The following is a 19197-nucleotide window of genomic DNA, read 5'->3' on the forward strand; positions in this document are numbered from 1 at the left end:
CACTGTACTCCAGCCTGGATGGCAGAGCGAGACTCTGTCTCAATAAAATAAAATAAAATAAAATAAAATAAAAAATATAATACACTTGAATCATCTCAAAACCATCTCCCCACTCCCTGGTCCGCGGAAAAATTGTCTTCCCTGAAACCGATCCCAGGTGCCAAAAAGGTTGGGGGCCACTGCCTTCATCGCCTGCCCCTTCGAGCCTCTGGTGGCTGTGGGTGTCCCTTGGCTTGTGGCTGCATGGCCCTTACCTTCAACACCAGCATCTTCAGATCTCTCCGGGCCCCATCTCCACTTGGCCATCCCTGTCTGTGTCGAATCTCCCTCTGCCCCCGTCTTGTTTGAGCACCGAGACTGCCTTTAGGGACCACCTAGACCATCCAGGGTGCTCTCGCCACAGCAAGATCCGCAACTGAATCACAGATGCAAAAACTCTTTTTCCAAACAAGGTCCCATTTGCAGGTCTAGGGATTAGGACATGCTATCCCTGGGGCCATTATTCAGCCTTCTCTAGTGCCTATGATCCCTCCCTCCCTCCCCAGCCTCCCACCTCCCTCACTGCCTGGCTGCCTGTGGGGCTGTCCTCCAGGCTCTTTGGGAGGAGGTGGTTGCTTGATGTCTCCCAGAAGGCTGGGAATGGTCCTCCCCACCCCCCAGGAAGACGTCCTTTCTGCCAAGGAGACTGCATTTGGGGTCCTATCCCAGGCAGAGAGCGGACGGGACTGTGGCCTGAAGTGGCACTTCAGGGCCTTTGTCTCTGTCATCTAGCCGAGGGCTGTACATGGGCCTCACCTGGTCACAGGTAACTCACCTGGCTCTGTGGGGCAGGGATTGTAAAGTCAGAGGCCTGCGGGGTGTGTCGAGGTACAGGGGTGCAAATATTGTAAATTTGTTGGGGGCCTTGGGGAGCAGCGCAAACTGAAAAGTGTTTTGTCTGAAGAGCAGAACTGTCTCACGCCAGCCCTGTGCGGCCAGGCAGGAAGGCTTCCGTGGTGCGGCCACGCGTCCTCCCTTTCTCAACAGAAGCTGACAGTCTGGAGTTTTCAGAGAGATTGCCTGAGCTCTCAGCCTTGGCACGAACACACATTCTCTTTAAACAGGCTTGGGCCAACAGAACCAGCCTCCGTGTCTCGGGTTTGAATGAACCCTTGAGGTGAAGCTTAAAGACACAGAGGATGCCCCTGATCCCCACCCCAGGGACACACATTGTAAACCCCCACCTGCTCTGCTGAGCCCTTGGCCTCAGCATGGACCCTGACCATGTGCTGGTGGGGACCCCCCAGGTAAGTAAGCAGCCTCTGAGGACCCCGGCTGAACAGTGGGGAACAGCACTGATCCCCCAGTGGGGCCCCGAGTTCCCGGAGAGGAAGACTCGCTCCCTCCCAGGGGACGGCTCGAGACTCACTGACTCATGCGTGTGCGGTAGGAATCTTCCAGGAAGTCCCCGTCCCGTGTTCGCCCTCTCTGCCTGGGCGGGGACGGCAACTGCCTCTGTCACTGCAGGCTAACGGGACGGAGGGGGGTGACTTCTCAGGGTTCCTCCTGGGCAGGTGCTCTGGAACCTTTTCTCAGCACGCTGGCCTGGGGCACGGCCGTTCCTCCTGCCCAGCCACGTTGGGGTACAGGGTGAAGAAGGACTGGGGCCAGCCCAGGACAGTGGAAGGCGAGGCAGGCACGCAGGAACTGCGCTTTTTAAACCCTTAAACCCAAGGAAATCGTAGCATCGCGGGACAGGGAAAATGAAAGACTTTGGAAGTCGTCAGGAATTTGACTCTGTGAGTTGGTTTCCAAGAGTCTAAGTTAAGCATCTCCAAGTGGATATTAAAAAGGAGCAGCAAGCCTCGGGGCGGCGGGGGCTGGAGGAGGTGGAGAGAGGAGGCTGCCGGAAGCCGCACTCGGGACCTCTGCAGCCACCGACCAGACCGGGCGGCCGGGACTCTGGGACTCTCGCAGGCAGACCCTGCGGGCTGCCGGACTCCTCGGGGCCCACCTCGGGCCCTCTCTCCTGCCTCCTATTTTTGGATTTCTCTCCTTTGCTCCCTTTTTCCTCCCGTTTTGAAGAGACAATGCTACTTCAGTTTGGAGCACAAACATATGATCAGCACATGGAAATGTGGTAATTCGGATGCATTCGTGATTGCAACAGATTGAAGAAATTAGACCAGACAAAGAGTGTTTTTGGAGGAGGAGGAGGAGGAGGAGGAGGAGGCTGAGAGAGGGAGGGCGACGGGGGTGAGAAAGGGGAGGCCGCCTCTGAGCGGGACGCCGGGACTCCCGCCGCTGCTAAATATATCCGTAGGAATGGAGAGGGACCGGATCTCAGGTACGCAGACAGCCCCCTCCCCATCGGCCGCCCCCCACTGCCCTGGACTCGGGGCTTTATTTATGCTTGGGGGAATAAGCATGCAAAGGGCGCTTTTGCTCATTTTTCACAGAAATATTTCTTTTCTTTTTGACGGTTCCAAGCTCGTGGGATGAACGCCGTCTCAGAAGCTAAGCTCTCCTGAGTCTGGCTTTTATTTAAACTCGGCTCTCCTCTCTCTTGGCTACTTCCCTTTCATTTTCCAGTGTGCCATTCTTGCATGTCATGGCCACTGTCAATGCTGAGGCTGTTGGCACCGAAACCTTGGGAGGGTGTGGGGGACCTGCCCCCCTGGCTCGGGTCTGGGGCGGCGGCACTTGGACCTGGCTGGTGGTTGGTTTGTCCACTGTGTGGTTTGTTTTTTGCTTCCAGCCAAAGTCTGTCTTCAAGGCTGCCTCGGTCTCCTACCTAAAATAGCATTTCTGTGCCTTCCTGGCAGTTGATTATAGAGGGGGAAGCTCCCGGCGCTCAGAGGAGCCTGGCGTGTGTGTGCACGTGTGTGTGCATGTGTGTGCATGTGTCCATTCACGCTGGCAGCCCTCTTGCCACAGGCACAGACCCATTAGGGCGTGAACCGGCAAATGAAGAGAAAGGGGTCTCCCCTGCCTTTAGTTCACCCCAGCTTTCCAGGCCCTCCCTCCCAGGCCCAGCCTCCTTGGTCCCTTCACTCACATGCGGTGCCGTGGCTGCCATCTCACGTGGCCAGCGCCGTCATCGGTAATTAGCAGTGATGACAGTTTCTGCCGCTCATGCCGCCCTCTGAGCCCAGGGCTGGGAGACATGGGGTGGCTGAGCCAAGCTCCAGGCTTTGGGTATTCTGAAGTGACCTACGGGCCACGGAGCAGGAGGTCGCTAAGAGTGTCAACCCCTACGTGCCTTGGGCCCTGGTCTGTTGGTTGCCACTATGTGTGTGTTGGGGGGTCCCTGAGAGGCCTGAGAGAGGGAGGCCCATCTCGGTGGCTCCTCTCTAGGACGTGTGGTCCCCTCCACCACTGCTCCCAGGGCCACATCTTTTTTTTTTTTTTTTGAGACGGAGTCTCGCTCTGTTGCCCAGGCTGGAGTGCAGTGGCGCGATCTCAGCTCACTGCAAGCTCCGCCTCCCTAGTTCACGCCATTCTCCTGCCTCAGCCTCCCAAGCAGCTGGGACTACAAGTGCCCGCCGTATTTTTTTGTATTTTTAGTAGAGACGGGGTTTCACCGTGTCAACCAGGATGGTCTCGATCTCCTGACCTCGTGATCCGCCCGCCTCAGCCTCCCAAAGTGCTGGGATTACAGGCGTGAGCCACGGCGCCCGGCCTCAGGGCCACATCTTGATTGTCACGTTGGGACTGGTGGAGCGGGTGTGTGTTGTGCCACTGAGCACACCCAGTCGGGCACAGCAGGCGGACCTCAGGAGGGGGCCAGGGGAGACGGCAGAAGGCTTGGGCGGCAGTGAAACTGCATCTTATCTGTTTGAGCTCGGGGGCTCAGGCCCGCTGGGACGGGTGGGTGTGGAGCCCAGTGTCCTGCTCTCGGCCCAGCAGGAGCCGCAGGGCAGGGATCGCTGAGAGGGACCTTCGTCAGGCTTGCACAGTGGAGCCTTCCTCGGAGTGACCACCCCACCAGGCAGCCTGGGCAGACCACAGTGGGTCCCCTGCCTCCTGGGCCACCAGCCCCAGGAGGACGTCACTCCACCTGCCTGGCTGGCAGGGGCCTCGGGGAGCCTCGGGTTCGGCCTTCACTTTATAGATGATCTAGCCGAGGCCCAGATGGGTGACCAGCAGGGGATCTGAGAGCTGAGCAGAGAGGCGTGGGTTTGGGGGTGGTGCTCCCTGGGGAGCTGGAAGTGATGGCACCCTCCCAGGCTCACAAAACACGGGCTTTTCATGAACAGAACAAAACACTCTTTGAAAGCAGCCAGTGCTGTGCCCCAGAGACCACTCTGATCCCTGCTGCCCTTGGCTGAGGACAGCACAGCCAGGGATGAAGCGGGGACCTCCCCTCGGGCTGTGCCTTGATGAAAGATGCTTTCTACAAAATCCCATTCGGATGTGTTTTCATGTAAGAAAACGTACATTTTTAGAAACTCAGTTGTAAACTGGCTGCCTTCCGAAGGAACACGACAGTCCCGGAGCTGTTTCCCTTAATGAGGTTCTCGTCCTGGGCAAACTTTAGCGCTGGTCTTTAATTGTCACTGAACTCCCAAACAGTCCCTGGGGAAGTGAGTTCCTTCCTGTCCCTGCTGGGTGGCCTTGAGCAAGCCACTCGGCAGCTCTGGGCCGCAGTTCCGTAATCTGCAAGGTGAGGGGTGGGAGCGGCACGGCCCCTAGGCAGCGCCCCCACCTCCTGCGGGTTTCTGCGCGTGTCCTGAGTTTTGTGGGCGCCTCTTCCCTCACTGAGGGGCTCTTCTTCTTTGCAGGGCGTGGCTCACGCCGCGTTGTCAGGCCGCAAGCCACTGCGAGAGCTGCTCTGATCCCCATGCATGCTCTGGCCTGAGGAGGAGCCATGGGGAGGACGCTATGCCTGTGTGACAGAGGCCTGCCCGGCAGACGCCGGCCCGCTGACTTCCAGACGTGGCTGTGGGTGCCTCATGCCCCACTGGGCTGGCGTGTGAGGCGTGTCCAGCTCAGGCTGCTCTACAGCTGCCCAGGAAGGGTTTGTGGGAGGGGGTGGTCCTACCCTGGTGAGTCCATGGTGGTCTGCCGGCCCCAGGGAAGGCTTCGGAGCCCCAAGACCTGCCCTCTTGTCCCTCCCTCGGCAGTGTCTGGCTCCGGTCTGGTTTGTGAACGGGGGCTTGGGTACTCTCCCGCCCTCCCTGGGGGCTGTGGCCTTCCCCTGGGAAGGTGCTGGAGGGTTTGTCAGCAGGGCCGGCATGAGTCATGGAGTGGTGACTGGCCGCTGAGGCATGGAAGGCCACTCCTTCCAGCCAAGGGTCGGAGCTTTTTTTTTGTTCTGGACCGGCTTTGTGGCTTTTACAAATTAAGCAGTTTTATCTTGTTCCAAGAGCTTGTATTTCAGCAGGGAGAGAGTCTCCAAGAAGGGAACTTTCCACTGGGGAGCTCCGTTGGGCTGGGAGGCTAGGAACAGGCCACGAGGGAGGGCTGCAGGCAGGGGAAGTGACCGTCTGTGCATGGTCATGAATGCAGGCCGGGGGTCCTGGAGGGGGCTTGGCCACGCTGTCGCTGGACGTCTGTCCCCACCAGGGTCCATCCGATGCAGTACGGCACAGGGTAAAGCCCAGCTCCTCTTACAGGGTTCCTGGGTCATCAGTGGGCGGGGAACCGAGGCCTCCTGGAGGGCGGTGCCTCAGCCCTCACCCCTCCCTCCTGTCCCTCGCTGTGCTGTCCCCGATGGCCTCTGCCATCCCCTGGGAGTTCTTATCCCTGGACGCGCGGTGCCTGTCTGGTCTCAACCTCTCCAGCTCTGCTTTTCCATCTCCGAGGTGAGAGGCCTGGCCTGACGCGCTCTGCACCCGCTTCCTGCCCAGCCCCGTGGGAACTCTGGTCCCTGTAGTGGTTTCCTGGGGCTGCCATCACCAAGTGCCACAAACTGGGTGGCTCAAAACACCAGACATTTCTTCTCTCGCCGTTCTGGAGGCCAGAAGTCCGAAATCACGGCATCAGCAGGCCTGGTTCTTTCCGGAGGCTCCGAGGGGGAGCCTGCTTCTCGCCTCTGGCAGCTTCTGGCGGCTCCCGAAACCCTTGGCGTTCCTTGGCTCGTGGCCACACCACTCGACCTCTGCCTCCGTTGTCACGGGGCCTCCTTCTGTGCCCTAAATCTCCCCCTGTCTGTCTCTCATATGGACAGTCTTTCTCGGATTTAGGGCCCACTGGGTAACCCAAAATGGTCCCATCTCAAGATCCTTAACTTCATAACGTCTGCAAAGACCCTTTTTCCAAATAGGCCATGTTCATAGGCTCTGGGGTGGATGTAAATTTTAGGGGCCACCTTTCATCCCCCTGTTGTCCCCGTGTGTCTGGATGCACAGAATGGTTCCATGTCCCAGACCCCTTGCTGGACCCCTCTGGCCCTTTGGGGTGGCCGTTGGCCTTTTCCACTCGTTTCTGTGCTCCTGGTGAGGTGTCGGGGTCGGGCTTAGCCCCTGCAGGAATTCTGAGGACAGCACGGAGCTGGCAACTCCCCACCAGGCGTCTTCCTACCTGCCCAGAGCTCATGGTTGTGAGGGGTCTCTCCTTGTGGTTTTGATTTGCAGTTCCCCAGTGGTTAGTGATGTTGAGCATCTTTTCGTGTTTATTGCTCATTTGCACATATTCTTGCAGAAATGTCTGTTCAAGTCCTTTACCTGTCTTTGATTTGGATGATTGTCGTTGCTGGGTGTTAGGAGATCTGTAGATTAATATCCAGATACTAATCCCGTATCCGACCTATGATTTGCTGCCATTCCATGGATTGCCTTCTCCCCACGTTGTTAGTGCCCTTTGATATGTAATTTTTTTTTTTTTGAGATGGAGTCTGACTGTTGCCCAGGCTGGAGTGCAGTGGCATGATCTTGGCTCACTGCAACCTCCACCTCCCTGGTTCCAGCGATTTTCCTGCCTCAGCCTCCTGAGTAGTTGGGATTACAGGCACCCGTCACCACACCCAGCTAATTTTTGTATTTTTAGTAGAGACGGGGTTTCACCATGTTGACTAAGTTGGTCTCGAACTCCTGACCTCAAGTAATCCACCCGCCTCGGCCTCCCAAAGTGCTGGAGTTACAGGCGTGAGTCACCGCGCCCAGCCTGATATGCAAATATTTTAAACTTCGATGACGTTCCACTTTATCTATTTGTTCTTCTGTTGCCTGTGCTTTTGGCGCCATATCCAAGAAATCATTGCCAAATGCAACGTCATGAAGCTTTTCCCCTGTGTTTTCTTCTAAGAGTTTTGTGGTTTTAGCTCTTGAGTTTAGGTCTTTGATGCAAGTTGAGTTGATTTTTGCATGTGGTGTAAGGGCTGGTCCAGCCTCATGCTCTGGGCTCTTGATTCACTTCTCTTCTTTTCTCACGCCCAGCTGGTTCCGCTGGGTGGCGGGGAGGAGTGGGGAAGTCCCGGGCTGGGCCTGCACTCGATCATCCCCTCTCAGGCTAGCCAGGGAGTCTCAGCTCCTGCCCAGGACCTGGCTGGACATGCTCCCTACCGGGAAAGCCTGGGCCGTCTTTCTAGGCTGATGGCAGGGCCAGCCCGGGGCGTCCTGAGGCCTGCCCTGCGGACATGCCCCTTGTTCTAGGTGGTGTGGCTGCCCGGCCTGCGTGTGAGACCAGCTGTCTGTGCTTCAGGCCATGGAGGCTGAGTGTTTCCAGCCTGTCCCCTTGCTCGGCTCTCCCTTTGGGGAAGCCCCTGCAGCTCATTCTCTGCCTCCGCTTCTGCCATCTGTGCCTTTGTCTGCTTCCTGTTTGGAGGTGGTCATCCCTGGGGCCACCCCTCATGATCTGGACACGAGTCTCCATCCTGAAGCCACCACCCAAACCCCTGTGCCTCAAACCCCTCCCACCCACCACATGGGGTTCCACTGTGACCAACTCAGCAGCTGATGAAGCTTCCCTTGGGGCTCTCCTAGCAATGGGGAGCTGGCTTTCCCGGAGGCCTGGCCTCACTCCCTAAGTGGAAGTGGTACGTGAGGGTGTCAGCCTTTTTCTGCTGCCTGGTGCTCTAGGGGTTGGCTTGTCACCCCTGGAAGCACTTGCCATCCTTATATAGCACCCCACACCCACCTCCCCGCCTCCTACCCCTTCTTCCAAGGGGTCATCTCTGTTTCCCTCCCCACCCAACCTCACCCACGTGGTCCGCCCAGCAACCTTTGACCCCCAACATGACAAAATAAACCTCCGTTGCCGGTCACTCATTCATTCATTCAGCATTGGGTGCTCCCTGTGGACTTGGCACTGGGGTCCCGTGGAGGACAAAGCCAGACACAGTCCTTGCCCTCATGGGACTGCACTAGTGCAAGACCACATCAGTAAACGTGAAACACAGGAAGTGACAGGTGTGACAAAGGGGACCAGTGGCAGGACAGGACCTGGGGTTCGTAGGACCAGGTCAGGAGGGCTGCCTCGGGGGGACACCTTCGGGCTGAGCGCAGAAGGATGAGGAGTAAACCAGGCTCAAACCCAGCAGGCAGAGGCGATCGCTGCAGGCAACCGGCAATGTGTTCAAAGGCCCTGGGGCGCGGGGGGCTGAGGCCAGCAGCACAGCAGGAAGTAAGGCTGTGGTTGAAAGAGACTGACTGTCATGTTGTGAAATATACACTTGGTTTTCATCTCCATTTCCTGGCACACAACTCCTAAAATCCTTGGAATCTCCAAAGTGATGTCTTTTTGGATGCTCATGATTGACAGACCAGCTGGCAGCTTCAGGATGGTTCCCAGGGAAGACCAGGTAGAATTACAAGGTTGAGCACCACCCCGCAACCTCCAGGTAGGGGAGAGGGGCTGAATGTTAAGCTGATCATCAGCGGCCAATGATTGAATCAATCATGCCTTCGTAATGAAGCCTCCGTGAACACTCAGAAGGATGGGGTTCCGGGAGCTTCTGGATGGTTGAGCATGTGGAGGCTCCTGGAGGGTGGAGCGCCTGGGGAGCGCATGGAAGCTCTGCGTCCCTCCCCCATACCTTGCCCTACACATCTCTTCCCCTGTATCCTTTGTAATATCCTTTATAATAAACTAGTAAATTCCATGAGCCCCAGGAACATGTGTAAAAGAAAAAAAAAAGAATAAAACATAGCTGCTGTAGCAAGTGAATCCTACCAGCACTGGCTCTCATCTGCCGACCTTACCTCTGGCAATGCCTCCCTCTCCTGGGCTCCTGGGACCCCTCCGGCCCCACCACCCCTCCTGTAGTGGTCTCGCTGGCTGCTGCCCTCAGGTTAGTTTATTTTTACCCGGCCTGCTCCCACCAGGGGCTGAGGCCTACCTGCTCACTCCAGCTTCCTGGCCCGTCTCTTGCTCTGGGCACCACCCCCACTCCGAACGGCCAGAGCTTCTGAAGCCGCTCGCTGTGTGCCCCCGCCTGGCCCCATGCGTCCCGCACGGTGCTCCCCAGGGTCTCCCACTGGCAGGGGCATTGGCATAGATTCTGGGGCTGCCTTAGTTCAAGCCCACCCTGACTGGGGGCCTGAGGGTCCCTGAGGGGGTCCTGAAGGCCAGGGCAGGCAAGGCTGGCATGCTCTGGGCAGTGGGGGCTGGGTATGGGAGGGGATCATGGGTGGGGAGATTCCTCTTAACCAGCGGCCCACGTTTGGAGACTGATTTGGGCTCCAGGCTACGCCTTGAAATTGGGACAGAGAGTGGCGCAGATCTCAGCCCGGAGACTCCCTCTGCCTGTGGACGCCCTCATACCTCCATCCGTGGAGCCACCCTCCTCTTTTTTTTTCTAAATGGGGAAACTCTGACTTGAACACTGAATAAACAACACACCCTCGAAATCAGCGAAGAGGCACTGGCTCTGAAACTTTGCCGTGAAAGCTTGAAAATGCTCTTTGGACCGATTTGCTGGAACAGACGGGTGTGATGGGGCTGCGGGGTTTCAGGTGGCAGGAGGCGTCCCCGTGCCTAGGGCATCCCGATGCTCAGGGTTTCCCCGTGCCCAATGTGTCCCTGTATCCAGGGCATCCCCGTGCCCAGGGTGTCCCTGTGCCTAGTGTGTCCCTGTATCCAGGGCATCCCCATGCCCAGGGTGTCCCCGTGCCCAGGGTGTCCCTGTATCCAGAGCATCCCCATGCCCAGGGTGTCCCCATACCCAGGGTGTCCCCGAGCCCAGGGCGTCCCCGTGCCCAGTGTGTCCCTGTATCCAGGGCATCCCCATGCCCAGGGTGTCCCCGTGCCCAGGCACTGCCTCTCCCCACTTTCCTAATCTCCCTCCACCAACAGGTGTCAGCTGTGAAATGCCTGCTGTGTGTGTCCTTTGGTTGAGTTCATCTTGTGCTCTTAAGTTCCTGTTAGACACAGGCAGGCTGCTTTAGTTCTTCTAGCTAATGTTTTGTTGTTGTTGTTTGATACGGGGTCTCACTCTGTCACCCAGGCTGGAGTGCAGTGGCGCCATCTCGCCTCACTGCAACCTCCGCCTCCCAGGTTCAAGCGATTCTCCTGCCTCAGCCTCCCAAATAGCTGGGATGACAGGCGTCCGCCACCATGCCTGGTTAATTTTTGTATTTTTAGTAGAGATGGGGTTTCACCATGTTGGTCAGGCTGGTCCCGATCTCCTGACCTCAAGTGATCCGCCCAGCTCGGCCTCCCAAAGTGCTGGGATTACAGGCGTGAGCCACCGCGCCTGGCCCGTCTGGTGAATGTTTATTGAGGCCTACTATGTGCAGCCCCTCTCTTAGGTGCTTGGCCTGTAATGAGGAGCAACAAAGACACAGTCGCTGACCGCTTGTTACTTAACAGTCGGAACTGAGAGTCAGGCAGCCCACAAATGAGCAAATTCATAGGTGGTTTTAGATGAGGGCTGTGAAGAAGCTATGAACAGGTTGCTAGGGGGTGTGTATTTGTGTGTGTGGTGAGGGGATTAATGGAAGCCCTTTCTGAGTGGTGACACTGAGCTGAAGCTGTAATGACCAGAAGGACCCGGCCAGGCCAAAATCCAAGGGAAGAGCAACCTGGCAAAGGAAACAGCAGGTGTGAAGGCCCGAGGCCGGAGCCTGGGGAAGGTGGGAGTGGCTGGAGTGTGTTTTCAGAGACGGGCCATGGTGACACCAATGTGACAGGCAGGGCCAGGTCATGCCGGGCCTTGGAGGCCCTGGTGAGGGCTTGATTTTATTCTCACTATGGTGGGACCTCAGTGCCCTGTGGCTGCTGAGAATGGCCAGGGGCAGGCAGGGAGGCCTGCTAGGGAGGAGGCTGCTGCAGGCCCTGCAGCTGGAGAGGGAGGATCAGGATCTCTTTAGAGAGGAAGTTGGAGAGGGAGGATCTCTTTGATTGCTGGATGGACCCACCTGCCTGGCTGCCCCCGTCAGCATCCAGCAGAGGCCACTGGATGCTGACAGTGGCCGGCCCTGCCCAGCCTTGCACTGCCCTGTGCTGCCCTGGTGGCTGCCGGCTTTAGGAGGAGCGCTTTTGGTGTCTGAGCCCAGTGGCCCTGGCTGTGGTTTGGTACACTTGGCCGTGGGTGAGGCCAAGGTGGTTTGGATCCTGGGAAGGTTGGGTGCCTGGCAGCCTCAAGGCAGGGGCTGGGGTGTTGGAGGAGGAAGCACGCTCGTCCCTCGTTCCTTCCTGTTTCGTGGGATACTGAGTCTCCGGGCAGGGTCATGGTGAGCCCTGGTGTGATGCACTTAACACCTGCTGGTGCCCCCATCCCCAAGCAGGAACCCTGGTGCCTGGTGCCTGAGGACTGCTGTCCACCGTCCCACCATCCTCCAGGTTTCTTCTCAGCCTCTGACTCGGGGCGAGGTACAGATATCCAGAACATTCTTGGCTGGCTCTTGGAGCTGGGGTGAGGCAGAACCTCCCTCCCATATTTACAGCACCAGCCAAGGCTGCGGGGTTTGGACACCATCCCTGGGAGGGGTGAGCAGGACAAGTGAGGTCTCCAGACTTGGGGTGGCTTTGGACTGGCCAGGCAGGTGGGTGGGGGCTGCAGTCCATGCCCCCGCTCCAGGCAACACAGTCGAGCTGCAGCCCCCGCTCCATCCCCAGCTGGGGCGGGCTCCCTGTGCTCACCTTCTGCTTCCCTCCTCTCCCTCGGAATGGGGGGCGGACACTCCAAGACTAGCCTCCCAGCCACTCTCCCTGCCTCCTGCCTCCTCCCCTTCGGGACAGACCCCTGTGATCGCTGGGTGTTCCTGATGCTCTGTCCCCTCTGTGTCCTGTGCCATGGGTGAGAGAGGGCTTCGGGGGGACTTCCCCCTCTTGGAGCACCTGCTGCTCCGGGTGCCTCTGGGGGCGGGCCCCCACCTCACATTGTGGAGCTGGTGTAGGAAGGAAGGTGCCGGGAGCCGGCTCCAATTCATGTGCTGGCTGTGGCCCTCAAGGTGTGGATGGCAGGAGGTGGTGAGACACGGACTCATTGATCAGGGGACTGACACCCCCTCCTGTTGATGTGGGCCCTGAGCCATCATCTCACCAGCTCCTGAGTTTTGGCGCTGCTCTTGGCGATGGCATGGGCTCAGCCAGGCTCTCGGGCAGCCTTTCCTGGATTCTTCGTCTGTTCTCCCCGGGCAGTGTTTCTGTTCACCTGGAAAGGATGGGTAGGACTTGGAGACAACAGGGATTCAAAGAAGTCGGGAGTGGGGGCACCTGTGCAGCTCACCCTGCAGAACAGACAATTTGGTTAAAGCCTAAAGCCTGCTGTCAGGAGCCTCGCTTGCCTTTCAGAGAGCACGTGGCTTGACCATCACGGGGACTGGGGGAGAGGCACAGGCATGCCTGTCCGGCAGCAGAAGGGAACCCTGGGCCTGGGCCTCTCCATTCTGTGGCCTTGTCTTTCCTCAGGGTTGCACTGTCTCCCTCGCTGTCCCTGCCCGGCCCCAGTGCTCACGTGGCTTGTGGCCCTCAGTCTGGGCTTGGTCTCCCGCAATCCAGCCTGCCCAGCCCCACACAGCTTGTCCCTCCAGCTGGGAATCGGAGCTCACCTGGAGTCCCAGGCAGCAGATTCGATGCAGTGATGCAGGGCTGTCAGCCATGCCAGCGGGCCCTGCTGCTCACAGAGGGATGGGTATTGCTGTTGACAATACTTAAAGAACTACAGCTTCAGGCTGGGTACAGTGGCTCACACCTGCAATCCCAGAACTTCGGGAGGCCGAGGCAGGAGAATCAATTGAACCCAGGAGTTCCAGACCAGGCCGGGCAACATAGCAAGGCTTTGTCTTTACAAAAAATAAAAAATAAAAATAATAAAAACTACAGCTTCAGAATGATTGACTTCAGCATGTTTATAAAGTCAAGGGTCTTCAGTGTCCTGGGCCTATGTCACTGCGTCAGAGGGAGAGAGGAAGAGGCTGGGGTGATGGGCACTGGGGCTTATGCTCCACCTGGAATGGGTGGTCTTGGACTGTGCCTGTGTGATATGTTTGTCGAGGGGGGGCGGTGTCCACTGAGGACTGGATGTTGAGGTGTGGGTGGGGGGAGGTTATGAAGCACTGGGCATTTCCCGTGCACCAATGCCCCGAGATTGCAGAGAGGGGACCCGCCCAGCCTGGGCAGGGAGGCGGGTGGCAGCGAGGAAGGGGAGAGGAACTCAGGTGCAGAAAGCCTTTCCTCCAGCAGGTGGCGCCACAAGCTCTCGAGAGTCCAGCTCCTGCGGGGTTTGCATTTTCACTGAATTTGTGGGCAGAGGCTGCCTGGGTGTAGTTTCCGCCAACTGTGGCTGCTCACTGCGGGCGAGGGGAAGTGGAGTGCAGAGAATGCACCGGAGGGCAGATGACCAGCCCCCGCACAGGCACGGAGGTGCCTCCTTCCCCGCACAGGCACGGGGGCCCGAGCCCTTGGGGTTCCTGTCCTAACCGGGCGGGGAAAGAGAGGGTTGGAAGCTCAGTTAGGGGGAAAGGGGGTGGTCTCCTGCCATCTCTTTTATTTTATTTTTCCTATTTTTGATTGATAGGTTTCAATCTTTTTTACATTTTTCCAACTTTTTGCCGTAAAACTTTTCAAACATAGAAAAGATGAAAGAGGGCTGGGCGTGGTGGCTCATGGCTGTAATCTCAGCACTTTGGGAGGTTGAGGTAGGAGGATCACTTGAGCCCGGGAGTTCAAGACCAGCCCGGGCAACATAGTGAGATCCCATCTCTATAAAGGATACAAAAAATTAGTCAGGCATGGTGGTGCAGGCTTGTAGTCCCAGCTACTCGGAAGGTTGAGGTGAGAGGATTGCTTGAACCTGGGAGGTTGAGGCTGCAGTGAGCTGGGATTGTGCCACTGCACTCCAGCCTGGGCGACAGAACAAAACCCTGTCTCAAAAACAAAACAAAACCACAAAAAAGAAACCATGAAAGATTCTAAAGTAAACACCCATGCACCTACCACCTAGATTCCACAGTAACCATTTTGCTGTTTGCTTCACCACAAATCCCTCTGGCCACCAGCATCCACGCTGGTTTTGATGCACTTAAAATAAGCTGCAGAAATCAGCACACAACATCCTGTCAACACCTCAGTTTGCATTTCATTAACTAGAGTCCGGCATTTGTCTGTGATTATTTTTGTTTTTCTTTGAAGTAAAATGTATATAACCTGAGATGCACAGGTGTGAAACGTTCCGTTCTTTGAATTTTAACAAATGTATCCACGTGTATCCCAGCCTGACCAGAACATAGAACATCACTATCACCCCAGTAAGTTCCTCATGCCCCTCCAGGTGCATCACAGCCCCCACCTTCCCCAGGGCAACCACAATTGTGCTTTTTTTTCACCATGAAATAATTTTGCCAGTTTGAGTGTTTCTTAGAGCTACCCATGTTGCTGCAGGTGCCAGCGATTTGTTCTGTTTTATTGCTGAGTAACGTCCACTGTGTGAACATTCTGTGGGTTTTTAGTCATTCTCTTGTTGAAAGACCCCTGGCTGTTTCCATCTGGAGGCTCTTGTGAGTAAACCTGTTACGCTGGTTCTTCTTGTACAAGTTTTTCTTTGCATATAGGCGTTCGTTTATTCTGTAGAAACACCTACAGTAGGTATAGGGTAGGTATATGTTTAGTTTTATAAGAAACTGTCAGATCTTTTCCCAAAGTGGCCCTTCCATTTCACACTCCCACCAGCAATGGATACGAGTTCTAGTTGCTCCACATCCTGGCCAACATTTGGTGCTGTCACTCTGTGAAATCTTAGTCATTCTGGTGGGCGTGTAGTGGTATCATCTCATTATGGCTTTAATTTGCATTGGCCTGATGACTAATGCGGTTGAGCACATTTTCATGATTGGCTCTTCATATATTTTTCCTTTGTGAAATGTCTTTTCAAATCTGTTGCTCATTTTAAAATTGGGTTGCTTGACTTTTTCTTCTGGATACTGATCTTTTGTCAGATACGTGTTTTACAAATATTTTATTCCAGTCTGTGGCTTGCCTGTTCATTTTCTTTCCTTTTTCAAGAACAAGGTCTCGCTGTATTGCCCAAGCAGGTCTGAAACTCCTGGGCTCAAGCTGTCCTCCTGCCTCTGCCTCCCTAAGAGCTGGTTTTACAGGCATGAGCCACCATGCCCGGCCTGTTCATTTTCTTAGTGGTGTTTTCCAATAAGCAAAAGTGTGTCACTTTAATTTTTATGAAGTCTAATTTAACAAACTCCTTTCTTTGTGGTTCTCTCTCTGTGTTCTTTGTAAGAAACCTTTGCCTACCCTGCCAAATTGCAAAGATATTTATGTTTTCCTTTAGAAGGCTTAGAGTTATATAGCTTTTATGAATTAACTTTTGCATATGGTGTGAGGTAGAGGGTCAGGGTTCATTTTGTTGTCGTTTTATGTGTTTATTCCGTTGTTCCAAACTTCATTTTTTTTTAAAGCTTTTATTTTGTATTTCCTTGGTGACTTATGAGGTTGCACAATTTTCCAAGATCCTTGTTGGTCATTTACGTATTTTCCTTTGTAAAATTATCTGTCCACATCTTACTTCTTTTTAAAAATTATGTTGTTTCAAGATTGAGTGATTTCTGAAGCCTTCATTTTATAATGCTTGAAAGAATGAACACCTTGTTCCCCAGCTACAGGCTTCTGCTCTTTGTCCTGTAGCTGCACAGTGGGGTAAGACTTGGGTTTTGTTTTGTTGCTGCTTTGTTGTTTCTTCATTTGACTGTTTCCCCATGGGTCTCATTTAAAAAAAAAATTGGCCGGGCACAGTGGCTCACGCCTGTAATCCCAGCACTTTGGGAGGCCGAGGCGGGTGGATCACGAGGTCAGGAGATCAAGACCATCCTGGCTAACACGGTGAAACCCCATCTCTACTAAAAATACAAAAAATTAGCCGGGCGTGGTGGCGGGCGCCTGTAGTCCCAGATAATCGGGAGGCCGAGGCACGAAAATGGTGTGAACCTGGGAGGCGGAGCTTGCAATGAGCCGAGATTGCACCACTGCACTCCAGCCTAGGTGACAGAGCAAGACTCTGTCTCAAAAAAAAAAAAAAAAAAAGTTGTTTCATATGTTTTTTATATATTCTGGATATAAGTCCTTTATCAGATATATGTATCATAAGTTTTTTTTTCCACATTGCTCCTTTCCTTTTGGTTTTCTTAATGATGTTATTTAATGAGCAAGAGTATTTTGTTTTCATAAAGTCCAATTTATCAACTTTTTCCAGTTTCGATTTATGATTTTTGTGACCTATGGAGGAAATCTTTGCCTACACTAAAGTCAAAAGAAGTTCTCCTATTTTCTAGAAATTTTATAGTTGTATATTCTATGATTCCTTTTATTTTTTAATTTTTTAAATTTTTACATTTTTTAACCTATTATAGCTGTCAGGATGTTGTATGATCCATTTTAAATCAGTTTTTGTATTTGGTTTGAGGTCAGGGTTAATTCTCATTTTTCTATACTCATATCCAGTTCTAGCACCATTTGTTGAAAAGACATACCTTACTCTATTGAATTACCTGACACCTTTGCTAAAAATCATTGACTGTATATGTGGCACTATATTAGTATATGTACATATATACATGTAGGCCCTGTGTTGACTGTATATGTGGTCCTATATTAGTATATGTACGTATATACATATTGGCCCTATGTTGACTGTATATGTGGTCCTGTATTAGTATATACATATCAGCCCTATATTGACTGTATATGTGGTCCTGTATTAGTATATGTACATATATACATGTAGGCCCTATGTTGACTGTATATGTGGTCCTATATTAGTATATGTACATATATACATGTAGGCCCTATGTTGACTGTATATGTGGTCCTATATTAGTATATGTACATATATACATGTAGGCCCTATGTTGACTGTATATGTGGTCCTGTATTAGTATATGTACATATATACATGTAGGCCCCATGTTGAATGTATATGTGGTCCTGTATTAGTATATGTACATATATACATATAGGCCCTATGTTGACTGTATATGTGGTCCTGTATTAGTATATGTACATATATACATATAGGCCCCGTGTTGACTGTATATGTGGTCCTGTATTAGTATATGTACATATATACATGTAGGCCCCATGTTGAATGTATATGTGGTCCTGTATTAGTATATGTACATATATACATATAGGCCCTATGTTGACTGTATATGTGGTCCTGTATTAGTATATGTACATATATACATATAGGCCCCGTGTTGACTGTATATGTGGTCCTGTATTAGTATATGTACATATATACATGTAGGCCCCATGTTGACTGTATATGTGGTCCTGTATTAGTATATGTACATATATACATATAGGCCCTATGTTGACTGTATATGTGGTCCTGTATTAGTATATGTACGTATATACATATAGGCCCTATGTTGACTGTATATGTGGTCCTGTATTAGTATATGTACATATATACATATAGGCCCTGTGTTGACTGTATATGTGGTCCTATATTAGTATATGTACATATATACATGTAGGCCCTGTGTTGACTGTATATGTGGTCCTATATTAGTATATGTACCTATATACATGTAGGCCCTGTGTTGAGACACTATTGTGTTTTCTTGATATTTTGTCCATTCCTTTGCTGATGCCACATCTTGATTAATGTGGCTTTACAGTAAGTCTTAATATAAAGTCTCTCAAGTATCTAAAATATTACTTTGAATATTCTAGGTCCTTTGAGTTTCCTTATAAATTTAAGAAGTAGCTTGTTGATGTCTACAAAAATGCAGTGTGAATTTTGGTTGAGATTGTGTTGAATCTGTAGATCAATTAAGGAAGAATTGGCATTTTAACAATATTGAGTCTTTTGTATAGATGGTATATCTCCGTATTAAAGGTCCTTTTGTATTTCTTTTCTCTATTTAAAAAAAATCTCTACAGAATTACATTGTTTTGTAGTTTTCGAGAAAAAGATCTTGCATGCCATTTGTTAAATTTATTCCTAAGAATTTTACTTTTGGCACTATTTTAAGCTGAAATAGATTTTAAATTTCATTTTTAATTATTTGCTGCTAGTATGTAAAAATACAATAGATTTTTGTATGTAAATCTTATATCCTATGATCTTTTCCAAAGTCATTTATTACTCTGGTAATGGTTTTGTAGGTCTTTTAGGATTTAAATACATAGTTTTACTTCTTTCTGATCTTGATGCCTTATTTTTTTTTCTTGCTTTATTGCACTGGTTAGAGCTGCCAGTTCAGTATTGAATAGTAGTGATTAGTGGACATCCTTGCCTGTGCCAAACTTATAATGTTAACTTTAGATTTGTCATATATGACCTTTGTCAGATTGAGGAAATTCCCTTCTATTCTTAATTTGCTGAAATTTTTTAACATGAATGGGTATGATTTTAGTAAATGCTTTTTCTGCATCTATGGAAATGATCATTGTTTTGTCTTTTATTCGTTTAATAGGATAAATTACAATGATTGATTTTTGCCCCCCCCCTTTTTTTTTTTTTTTAAAGAAACAGAGTCTCACTCTTGCCCAGGCTGTAGCACAGTGGTGCCATCATAGCTCACTGCAGCCTGAACTCCTGGACTTAAGCAATCCTCCCACCTCAGCCTCCTAAGTAGCAGGGACTATAGGCACATGCCACCATGCCAAGCTAATTTTTAATTTTTAAAATTTTTTGTACAGATGGGGTCTCATTGTGTTGCTCAGGCTGGTCTGCAATTCTTGAGCTTAAGCAATACTCCCACCTCTGCCTCCCAAAGTGCTGAGATTACAGGTGTGAGCCACTGTGCAGGCCTGATTTTTTAATATTGAACCAACCTTGCATTTCTGGAAGAAGTCCAACTTGCTTATGAGATATAA

General features: G+C 52.3%; 1 protein-coding gene across 2 annotated transcripts in view; it reads left to right on the plus strand.

Moving 5' to 3' along the window:
• Nucleotides 1-19197, plus strand: part of SEPTIN9 (septin 9) — a 220269-nt gene that overhangs the window by 36916 nt on the left and 164156 nt on the right. The window contains exon 1 of one of the 2 annotated variants that reach the window (XM_003818285.5): nt 1424-2326. The exons of the other annotated variant lie outside the window; for it this stretch is intronic. Within the exon in view, the coding sequence (XP_003818333.1) occupies nt 2305-2326 (22 nt within the window). The 5' untranslated portion in view covers nt 1424-2304. Of the gene's footprint in view, nt 1-1423; nt 2327-19197 lie in introns of those variants that run through there. 2 annotated transcript variants of the gene reach the window in all.

The sequence above is a fragment of the Pan paniscus genome, chromosome 19, assembly GCF_029289425.2.
Source record: "Pan paniscus chromosome 19, NHGRI_mPanPan1-v2.0_pri, whole genome shotgun sequence".
NCBI classification, from domain to species: Eukaryota; Metazoa; Chordata; class Mammalia; order Primates; family Hominidae; genus Pan; species Pan paniscus.